This window comes from Zeus faber (assembly GCF_960531495.2).
Source record: "Zeus faber genome assembly, chromosome: 8".
Classification (NCBI taxonomy): Eukaryota; Metazoa; Chordata; class Actinopteri; order Zeiformes; family Zeidae; genus Zeus; species Zeus faber.
In genome coordinates, this window is record NC_137195.1 from 5,495,035 (window position 1) to 5,506,705 (window position 11,671).

The window sequence follows — 11,671 nt, forward strand, 5'->3', positions numbered from 1 at the left end:
GCGTACACATGGCCACACGGCCTCATATCTCAATCTCCACATGTACATGTACATCCCCGGGGAATATTTACATATTCTAGTAAGAGCCCTTATGTGCACACACACACACACACACACACACACACACACACACACACACACACACGGTCCCACCACATCCACTGGTTGTGTCGTGTTGCGTCTCGGGCCACAGTGGTGAGAAACTGAGCTCAAGGGGAGCAGACTCAGACAACATCCCCCCCACCCTCTCCCCTCCCCGCCTTCCCCCCGTTTCTCCTACTCCCCCTCTCCTCTCCTCTTTTGCCCCCCCCCCCCCCCTCTCTCTCCTCCGCCGCTCTCCTCAGCAGCATTACAACCCACAGTCCCGCTCTTCCCTAATCCCAGCCGGGCCCCTAACCACCCCCGTCGCCTACATGCCGGGCACGCTTTGACGTCAGCCCCCCCTCCTCCTCCTTCGGTGCTGTGGCGGCGGGCAGGGCCAGAACCTCCCCCGCTGCCGGGCTAAGAATAACGGTCCTGACGGGTCCAGCCGAGGCAGCCGCGCTTCCGGGTAAATTGAGGCCGCGCTCCCTCATCTTCCCCCGCCACCGTAAATCATTTTCATATTTCACAACGCTGCCGTGCAGTTTTCATTTCCCCCGGTGTATCCGGGAGGTGTCCAACGCCCTGCTCTTGGGAACTCCTGGCCGCCAAGATGGGGTAGGATTGGACCGTATGTCAAAATCTTCCTACCGGCCTCGCCTGTCATGCGGGGGGGGGGGCTTTGCACCGGCGTCGGCGCGGTGTCACTCGCACACGTGATGTCACTCATTGTGACATCAAAGCCTTTTGGTTTTACCAAAAGCGAGGACGATCCGATCCGCAATAAACAGCGCGTGCGATTTCACCAGGAAGTAAACGGCACGGAGAAGCGGCGCATGTCACTGTCACCCGAGGTTTTAAAGACAGGGTGATCATTTGCACAGTTGAATTCTTGAGGAGACGGAGCAATTAAATTAGCCGAATAAAAGGGCACAAATCGCCCCGGAAAAATCCCGATCGACTCGGGCAATCGCAAGTCGCCGACTTTCGTCCGAGCGCCGTTTTTTTTATTTTTATTTTTTTTTCTTTTCTTTGCGTTAACGTTCTTAAGAAATGAATCAGGAATTCAGGTTGGCCTGTGTTGTCCACCGGCCCCATCCTGCCAAGCCCAAATGGTTCTGGAGCCATCGCAGTCACCGCGCAGAGGAGATGAGAGCAGCTGTGCCTGTCGTCTTCTGTCCACGCGAGGGGAGAGAGAGAGGGAGAGAGAGGGAGGGAGAGAGAGAGCGAGCGAGAGAGAGAGAGAGAGAGAGACAGAGAGGGAGGGAGGGAGAGGGAGACAGGTCTGCGGCTTTCAAGATGAGATAAGACACTTTATTAATCCCCCAATTCAAGGCCGAGGAACAGGTCTCAGCATCAGCTTCGACCAGTCCGATGTGGGACGATAATAAGTGCTAAATATATGAACCAGATGAAAATAACAAAGATGGAGGCGCAGACGTGACGGAGCGTCCTCATCTGGCCGATCTGGACGAGGTCTCCCACGTAGGTGGTGGTTGTGTTGTCATGGCGGCGCATCTACTTCCTGTCATTTCCGCTCATTGGAAATTGAGGATCTACTGTCGGTGCAGGTGGATGTGCAGATGACCTGCTTGCAGCACAGCTATGCTTGAAGCGGTGAAGTGTTTTGGGAACTTTTCTCCCATGAGTAGAGGACGAGGATCTTCACCCCGACACTTTAATTTGCACTTCTGCACATTTGCACTGCTCAAATGTAATGAATATTTCGCTGTTTTGGGGAAAGGCTTTCTGCCCCCTCCGACCGACTCCCGTGCTGGCGTGCACGGACGCGACGCACCCACACACCTCACACGCACAGGAGCGCACGCGCACACACACACACGCACACACACACTCAGACAGCTTTGGTCACTCAGCCTCTGAGCTTATATAACTTGAATATATGTAGAGGGACGCTGTGCCAGGACAACCAGTGACAATCCAAGCAGCTTTCTCTCTCTCTCTGTCTCCCTCCCTCCCTCTCTTTCCTTCTCTCTCTCTATCACACTGTCTGTCTCTCTCTCCTTGTGTCTCCGTACGTCTCTCTGTCCCTCGGTCCCGTCTGTGTCCACTACGCCTGTAATGTCGGCTGTAGTCGTTGTGTAATCGTGTTTTTCTGAATGTGTAGCTGCGGTTCTGCACCACATCCTCCGTCATTGTAACTGTGCTAAATGATGTCATAGACGCTGTGTTGTACTAGCTGTTGTAACATAACGTTACACCTGTTGTTCAGGGCCTGTTTTTTTTAATTGTTATAGTTTTATAGTACGGTTATTTAAGAGGTTGAACTTCAGAATGTAATATCTGGCTTTCATTGTATAACGACGGACCGGTTGCAGAACGTTGGTTATTGATTGGGCCACGACCAAATTAAATGTTTCCTTCTCGCGAGATGCGTTACTTTTTAAGGGTAGAATTGGCGGTCGAGGGGCGTTTCAACGGGTGATCATTTTCAGAACCAATAAAAAAGCATTTTGGAATGAAAACTTTGCAGTCACCAACTTCCATGTCTTTTTGTTGTTGTTTTGGGTTTTTTTTGTTGTTTTTTTGCCCTGGGATAAGAATTCTAATCCATTGTAAAAGTGTTGTCCATGTATGAACCGATCATTCCAATCACATACCTCCATTGTTACCCTCTGATGCCCCCTGGTTCTCACTCTCTCCCGCTCTCCCTCCCTCTCTCTGTCCACCCCCCCCCCCCCAAACATCCCGCTCCCTCGATGGAGGTGAGCTCGGGCGCAAACACGCTCATGAGCCTCCTTCAAACAGCCTTACGGCCCCTTCTCTCATGTCTTCAGTTCATTTTGATTCGGTCAAGTCGGCCCCGCCCGTTTGGGCAAAACGCAAGCCCGGCGGGCGAGAGGCGCCCGTCTGCTCGGGGGTCGTGGGTGAAGTATGTGTCGCCTTGCGCCGCCCTGGAGGATTTCACCGCCGTGACTTGCATAACCGACCCAGAGCGGGGTCGAGGGTCGCGTCCCCATCGCAACGGCAACAGATGTAGCATATCTCTGCGCGGGCCCTCTCGGGCCCTCGGCGACGGAGAGGCCGAAGCCGAGGCCGACGGCGATCGGCCCCGGTCTGGCGCTCGCGGCCGTAGCTGCAGCTCGGCGCCGCTCAGTCGGGTTGTAATCAAATTGAAGGTTTCCGTGCTCGTCGGTGCGCTGGGGGAGTTTCACGACCTGTGTGGGCCCTTTGAAACCTGCCAAACTGCCGTTGTATAATTTCATAATTAAATGGGCGTCGATGAGGGAAAGGAGCGTTCCTTTCTTTTCTTCCTGCCCGAAAATCACGCTTTTTCGCAGATACTCGGCCCCGTGTCGGACGCCAGTGGCAACGGAGCGAGGGGTTAACCAGCCGTCCAACTTCCCTGTGAAAGGCTCATTAATCCGGAGAGAGTCATTATTGTGAAACAGCCCAGGCCTCGGCGTCCGGCCTGACGGGTGCTCGCGGAGCGCCGCAACGCGAGCGCCTCGCCTGCCTCCGTACCGGACGGCAGATCGACTCTGCTTGACGTGCAAATAACCACTGCGCTGCACGGGGAGCGGAGCCCCGTTGAATTTAATCGGGACATTAACCCTGGATCCTCTGAGCCGGTGAGCAACAGAGGAAATGGAACCGCCCCCCGGTACTAACCACTGAGCTGGGCTGATACTGTAATCACATCCTGTTTTTACCGTGTTTTCCTCCTGGCGTCTTCTGTCGCGTCCCCGGGGGGGCCCGACCCCTCGCCGGCCAGAGGTCAAAGGTCAGCCGGCGTCGGAGCTCAGCCGCGCGGAGGAGACGACCTCCCCGTCCGCGCCGGTTCCGTGGGGTCCTGATCGGCTCGGACGGGGATGAATCGGCCTCCTGTAGGGTATGGCCGGTGGTTGAGGGCGGTGGTCCCCGGCGCGGGGTCCGTGCCCAAATAACTTCACCATCACTTCCTTTGTTAGAGAACGAACAATGACTGTTTTGACCCGGCACAAAATCGTTGCTCACAATAAAAATCCTAAGATAGGGGTCCCAGAGGCAAAATCAGATGTGGTCGGTGGCCTCATGCTGGTCAAATTGAGGCTCCTTGATGTAGGAAAAGGTGGAGAATCACAAGCTTCTTTCATAAGCCTGATCAATTGTTTGAATACTTTTTAAACATACATATAATGTGGTAGAAAATGATTACATACATGCAACTTAGATTTTTAAGATATTTCATGGGCAGCAATAACGACACAACGTCTTATAAGGTAACGTTTGTGTTGAGCACAAAATTAATATAAATAGCCTTATGGAAATTCCTTCTTTGGGCAGGCCCTCACCCCAACCCCCCCCCTATGTCCGTGCATGCAGAAGGCCCTGGTGGGTGTGAGAGAGGAGACTTGCCAGTGGGAAGACAAACTGCGTCCTGCGTATGACAGGTAGACGCGACAGCATCAGCTCGGAGACGGGGAGACTCCACCGTGTCCATCACGGCGTCCATTTGTCAAAGTGTGGTCCTGTTTATAACCTGAGTGCTAACATCTCCTCTGGTAGCAGATGTGATTTACAGGCGGACACGCCCTGTCCCACCCCTCCCCCTGTCACCACTTAACACACACTTCAGCGGGGGGCCGAGAATCGCGTTGGGAACTCCACGGTTTAGCATTTTTTTCTTTTTTTTCCAATTGCTCGCCGCATTTCCAGCTTTGTCTCCCCCAAGTCTGCTCCGACTCCAACAGAATTCTCTAAAGGACTGCACCATCGCACGCTGCTCCACGAAACCCGGAGCGTGTAACTGCGGCTGATGGGCACGCACGCTTCGTGGATATCCAACACGTTATCTCTGTGATACAAGACAGCGTCGCTGGCTCTTGGTGCCGCCTAAAGACAGCTGACTTAGACAGCTGAAGCCCCCCCCCCCCCCCGACACACACACACACACACTCTGAGCCAGACCTGTCGTCTGCAGGGGCCTTAACCCCGTCCCCCCTCCGGCCCCCCCAGGGCAGCCCCTCTCCTGCCGTCAAAACAGCCCGTCTGACCCGGAGCCAGGAGACTCCGTCAGCCTCCGTCAGCCTCCGAGGCTCTCGCAGGATTATTCCGCAGCCCAGTTGGACACTCGCCTTCTCATTCTTCCTTTGCCTCTCTCTCTCTCTCTCTCTCTCTCTCTCTCTCTCTCTCTCTCTGGTATGTTAAACAAACGTTTACATGTCCAAAGCAAGTGGAGAAAGGAGAAAGACTACGCCATTAACTGTACCTGAACCATTATCATATTTCTCATCCATAAATAAACATAAACATACACATATTATATATATAGTGTGTACCCATGACCTAAAATTAAATAATGAAATGAAAAGTATCTAGATATATAAGTATTTATTTGGATTCAGACAAAAATGTCGACAGAAATGTGTAAACTTTGCACATTAAATATTATTATTAAATGATATTAAATATAAATAGGTAAAGATGAGCCAGAATATATGCATGCACGTGTACATGGAGAAATGCATCTGCGTGGACTCGGCTACCCACCCTCATTCTATCGCTCTGTTTGAAAGGAGAGCTCAGCTCCACCACATCTCTCCCCTTGACTCGGATGCTCTTGATCTATCGGTGTTTTAGCCGAGCGTAAAATGCTGGGATGTCTCCTCGGGACCGGTCGGGCCGTCTCCGTTATCTCCCGTCCCCCCTCATCCCTCTGGTGTTTTTAAGTCCTGCTGGGGGCTCTGCAAGGCGGCACCCTCTCAGAGTGGATACTTCATTTCCAACAGATCTGTGTGTCTGGTTTCGCTCAAAACCAATTTCCACTTTACCGCCATTTATCAGAGTCTGCGGAGTCTGAACCACCTGAGTAAAGCACACACACACACACACACACACACACACACACACATGTGCACGCACACACACACACGTGCACACAGACATACACATCCACACGCGCATGCTCACACACACACACACACACACACCTCCACCTCATGTAGCTGCTGGGTTACACCTCACCAGGTTCATGATGCCACTGACTCAAATGATGTCCACGTCCACACGTGAGGTGTCAAAAAATGTGTTGACCCCAAACTGCTGTAGTCCATGGACTGCAAACTCCGCTGCCGCCATTGTGCCCTTGAGCAAAGAGCAGATCCCACCCATCCGCAGTACTTTTTTGCTGTACTCAAGATTCAAGATTCAAGATTCAAGATTCAAGATTTTTATTTGTCACATACATATACATACTTCCATACATATATGCAGTGAAATGTAATGCAATGCACCCGGTGATAGCACACAATAAGTCCTAGGAAAAAGTACTAAAATAAAATAAAATAAAAAGTAGAAAATTCCTTTCTAATAGACCGACTAACTGACTCCTAAAACGTAATACAGTAAGTGGAATACTTATAGAATAAGATAAAAAATATATAGAATAAAATACAATAAAAAATAAAAAAAATAAAATAAAATAAAAACTCGTGTACACTTTTCAAGTACCTGTACTTACTGAGTTATATCCTATAGGTTGAGACTTCAAACATTTAGTCCACTACATTTCAAAGCAAATACATATAATTTTTACTCGACTACTTTTCTAACACACATTTTTAATTGTGACCAAATCAGGATATGCATGAGCACTCATCTGCAGAAAAAAAGGTGCAGTCGTACTTTATTCCATATTATAGACTAAATTATCGTGTGCCACTATACATGAGTTCTTTTACTTTAAACTCTTTAAACACATTAAGGAGCAGGTTATTAAATATTTTTACGAAAGAAGGACAGTCAATGTGCTGCTCTCACTCTGACTCGAGTCATTTTGTGGCCGTGTATTTGTTCTTTTACTTTAATAAAAGGTCAGACTCCTTCCACCACTGCCCAGCCGCTCGGCCTCCCGAAACGTTCCTGCAGGGATACCGTAAACCGCTTCTTCTTTCCTCATTTCTTGTCCGTGTTTCTTTTTTATTTATTTATTTTTTTTCAATAAAATGTGTAAAGTTCTAAAATAGAGCCTCCGTGTAGGCACTGTTCATCCAAAGGCTAACAGAGGGCTTATTTGCCCTCCACGGTGTGTGTGTGTGTGCGTGCGTGTGTGTGTGCGTGCGTGCGCGCGCGTGTGTGTGCGTGTGTGTGTGTGTGTGGTGTGTGTGTGTGTGTGTGCGTGCGTGCGTGCGTGCGTGCGTGTGTGTGTGTGTGTGTGTGTGTGTGCGTGCTTCATTACGGCCCCCGGTCCGCAACGAGGCTGCGGTCGGGGGCCGCGCGGCGCTCTCTGGCGCCATCTGGCGGCTAATATTCACCAGGTTCAACGTTGAGCCGTTGCAGCGAGGAGCGTCTGTCGCGGGCGCACACACGCACGCACACACACGCACCTCCGCTGTCCCTCGTGGCGTTGCTTATAATGCGGCGTAACAAGAGAGGTGCGTCGGATGAAAAGACGCTGCAGCGCCGGGTGAGTTGGAAGGGGCTGGGTCGTGATTGTTCCCTTGGAAGCTTCTCCCTCCTTCCCGCTGCCGAGGAACTCCAGGCCACAGAGCCCGGGAGTTGGGAGGCGCTCTGCTCCACCTAGAGCGGCGCTGCTCCACCCCTGTCGCGCCGCGGAGCCCCCGTCGGGGGGGGGGGGGGCGGCTGCCGTGGGTCGACGTGACGGTGGAAAGAGGGAAACGTCGTCACGGCTCCTTCCTCTCGCGGGGCCCAGCGTCTCGGGAGTGAAACGAGGGTGAAGTTGAGCTGCTAATCACGCTGCTGCAGGGACCCCCCCCCCCTCTCTAACACCCCCCGGGGACCCCTGGGGTGGGGACCCCCGGGTCTAGAGAGAACACCGAGGTGGGTTTCACCTGGAAATGAGGTGAAACACCGGAACGGGACAAACCGGGACAGGCTTCATGCGAGACGGTCATTTTTTTTTTCTAAATAAAGATGAAGAAAATCGATATCATATTGAATGTATTAATAAGTTATGAATACGTGTGAAAATAATTGAGCAAAGTCCAGATTTGGGCAAAATGGCCAGAACGTGGATCGTGAGGAGCGTGACCTCAAATGTAAACTGAAAATCAATGCAAGTGGACGAGGCCACGCGGCGCAAAGTGATGCTCGACCCCGCGACTGGAAGAATGTCGCTGAGTGCGAATGCGTGTCGCCCCCCCCCCTGTGTCTTCATCCCCCTGTCTGTCTCTCTCTCTCTGTCTGTCTCCCTCTCTCTCTCACACACGCGTGCTCCCTTCTTCTTTTTCTAACGTCTCCCGTCGTCGCTCCTTCCTCCGCGTCGGACGTTCGGGGGGGAGCGCGCGTCCAGGGAGCGGGATCCGGTTGAGGGAGGTGGGTGTCTCTCTCTCTCTCTCTCTCCCCCCCCCCCCCCCCTCTCTCTCTCTCTCTCTCTCTCTCTCTCCCTCTCTCCCCCCCCCTCTCTCTCTCTCTCTCTCTCTCTCCCTCTCTCTCTCCCTCTCTCTCTCTCTCTCTCTCCCTCTCTCCCCCCCCCCCCCCTCTCTCTCTCTCTCTCTCCCTCTCTCTCTCTCTCTCTCTCTCCCTCCCTCTCTCTCTCTCTCTCTCTCTCTCGGTGGTATTACGCAGAAGAGTCCGATCCCCAAAAGCGGCGGACACAGACAACCGGAGGAGCGCGGCGGGAGAGATCCAGGGATCCAGGCGTGGGACTGCCGCGGCTGTCGAACCCCACCGAGACCCGCTGGAAGCCACGGGGGCAGGCGGCTCCGGTCCGGATCAGAGCAGGTCCCGTCCCGGACGCCGGAGCCTCCGCGGGGAGGGAGCGCACCATCCGCAGGGAAGGCACCCAGACCCCGCCAGCGCCGCGTTCTCGTGGAACTTTCGAAACCTTTTCTTATTTTTATTTTTATTTCTTTTTTGTCATTTTTTGGTCACTCTCTCTTGTGGACTTTTTTTTTGTTTTGCTTGTTTTGTTTTCCCTCCCCCGGGCGGGGGGGGTTCGGCGGTGATGTGACACCGCAGCCCTATTCCGCGGGTCTTTTAAAATTCCTCGGGGCCGCGCCATGCAGAGCCCCCCTGGCTGGCTCCATGCCTGTCGCCTGGCTGTCCGTGCTGCTTTGTCATTGTAATTGCCGTGCGTCTGGAGCGCTGGACGCGGGGGGACCAGGACGCGCCGAGCCGCTCCCGTGTCCGTGCCCGGTGAGAGCCTCCGGGAGGCTGGACGCGGAGCCCGTCCTCCCCGCCTGGACGACGTCCCTCACCACCGACCCAACGAACCGACGTCTCGTTCCGTTGTCATTTTATTCCCCCGACTTCCACGGCACCGGGCTTAGGGTTTAGGATGTTGCCGCACCGCTGTGGCTCCGGCGCTGTGAAAGCTCCATCCAAGTTCACCTGTAGCTCCTTATTGTTCTTGTTTTTGGCCTGCCAATTGACCCGCTCCTCCTCGCCGCTGATTACAGGTAAGATTAAAGTGCGGGTCGTGTCGGTCTGTGCGTAAAAATCCACCCGAACATGTTTTTGGGTTTTTTGTTTTTTTTTGCGCGTGTGTCAAAGCCTCGGAGCGCGTCTCTCCAGTCTGTCTGATGCACGGTCTGTCTGATGCACGGTCTGTCTGATGCACGGTCTGTCTGATGTACGGTCTGTCTGATGTACGGTCTGTCTGATGTACAGTCTGTCTGATGTACAGTCTGTCTGATATACACTCTGTCTGATGTACAGTCTGTCTGATGTACAGTCTGTCTGGTGTGTACTTGGTCAGGATCCTGTGTCGGTGGCGTTGGTGGAGACCTCCCCTTCCCCACTTTACACCAAATGACTTTGAGTAGGATTCTGGAATCCCAGACAAATGTTCGAAATCTAAAATCGATCATAAACAAAAGATCTTGTCTGTGTGGGTCGTTAGGAGGCGGTTGCTTGATTTGAGCTGATCAGAAACCCAATTGTGATCAGTCCCAAACCGCTCCGGGTCCATCGGATTTTTTGGAGTTTTTTGAAAGTCTTGTGGTGTATCGCCCCCACCCACCCACCCAACCGCCCCCCTCCTGCACACACATGCCTGGTGGTTTTTGGTGAAATAGAGGCTGATGATGGTGAAACAACCTGTTGGGAATTGAGGTCAGAATCTTTCAATCTGTGAAAGAGACGACGACTGCAAGAGTGTCGGACCCCCGCCACACCCCCCCCCCCCCTCCAATCACTGAAAGCTGTGCCGGTTTAATTACACACAATTGGGCTATAAATTTTACAGTCGTCGCGGAGTCTGCTGCTGCTCGCTCTCCAGCTTCCAGACATTACAGTAACCTCTGTAGGGCATTTGTCATTTTATTAGGGCCTATATTTGATGAAAAGACCATTGGCTTGGACCATTTTTTGGCATTTGCAAGGTCTTCCTCGCAGAATAAATCAGATCTCAATTGGACTTGTATACCTGCATAAATAATGGGAATAATAATGGAAATAATAATTATGATAATATTGATAATGATTTTTTTAAGGACGTTACCTGTTTGATTGACATGCCTACTCTAACCAACTCTACACGACAGCAGCACCCTGACAGCTACTGGGGGGAAAAGACATGCAAATGACAGCAAGTCCAAATATAACAGAGCAAAAATTACTTTTATTTGTATTTATTCTTAGCTCATAGGCCGACCAAGAGTTCCATATGCTGCACGTGTGACCAAGGCGTTAACGACCCGGTCGCCCGTTGGCATGAAGCCAGCGGCGGGCGAAAAAAGACTGAATCTGTTGCGTGCCCTCTGGTGTTCCACAGGTACAGAGGCGAGCTGCGAGAACGAGGGCGAGGTGCTTCACATCCCCAACATCACCGACAACCCCTGCATCACCTGCGTGTGTCTGGTAGGGAACGCCCACTCCCCAGCCCGGCGTCCTTCCTCTTTCGTTCGGCCGTTGCTCCTGTCTAGTGGCGCTCGCCCGCCGTCCCCCTTTTTGTCCCTCGGCTGCGGCGCGCGGCGCAAAAATTGGACCTATTTCTGCTTCGGCCTTGCCAAACCGGCTGATACTGCAAAGTGACCTCTGAAGTGCTGATAGTTCTGTTTGTCGAGGGATTATCGTGCTGCACGAGGTGTTTTCTATCGGGGGGGGGGGGGGGGGTTCTGGGGCTCGGCCGATGCTCTGGGACCCGTGGGTTTGGCGGGTGGAGCTGTCGGAGGAATTCACGCCGGGGAATAACGCGGCGATTTGTAAAAGAGGGAAACAAAGTACATAATGTGTGTGTGTGTGTGTGTGTGTGTGTGTGTGTGTGTGTGTGTGTGTGTGTGTGTGTGTGTGTGTGTGTGTGTGTGTGTGTGTGTGTGTGTGTGTGTGCGTGCGTGTGCGTGTGTGTGTTTTTTTCTATTTTTTTTTTCTTGTAGTTTTACAGAAAAATTCCCAGTGAAACATGAGGTCCGGATTGTTTGTTTTTAAGAGGCAGCCTGGTCGTCACGCTGTCTTGGTTCCGGCTCGGCTGTTAAAGCCGGGCTACAAAACGTTAGCCGGACGCCTCTTACCCGGAACATGTGCTCTCTGACCCCCGGCCCTCCCCCGCTGTGGAGGTCATTGTTTTAGGGGATGAGAATGGAGGCGTGGGGCTTTTCTATCTCGGCGGGAGGGGGAGAGGGGAGGGGGGGGTACTCGGCCACAGTCAGGGGCCTAGTCCTTAAAAAGCATCATGTGGCCAGAGGCG

General features: G+C 52.6%; 1 protein-coding gene across 1 annotated transcript in view; it reads left to right on the forward strand.

Annotated features, from left to right (window-relative positions):
* Positions 1 to 9,081: 9,081 nt before the first annotated feature.
* The window catches only part of bmper (BMP binding endothelial regulator), a gene marked incomplete at its 3' end in the record, with an annotated part of 23,389 nt that continues 20,799 nt past the window's right edge, over positions 9,082 to 11,671 (forward strand). Inside the window, exons 1-2 of the mRNA XM_080004987.1 lie at positions 9,082 to 9,443; positions 10,760 to 10,845. Of these exons, the coding sequence (XP_079861113.1) occupies positions 9,323 to 9,443; positions 10,760 to 10,845 (207 nt within the window). The 5' untranslated portion in view covers positions 9,082 to 9,322. The remainder of the gene's footprint in view (positions 9,444 to 10,759; positions 10,846 to 11,671) is intronic.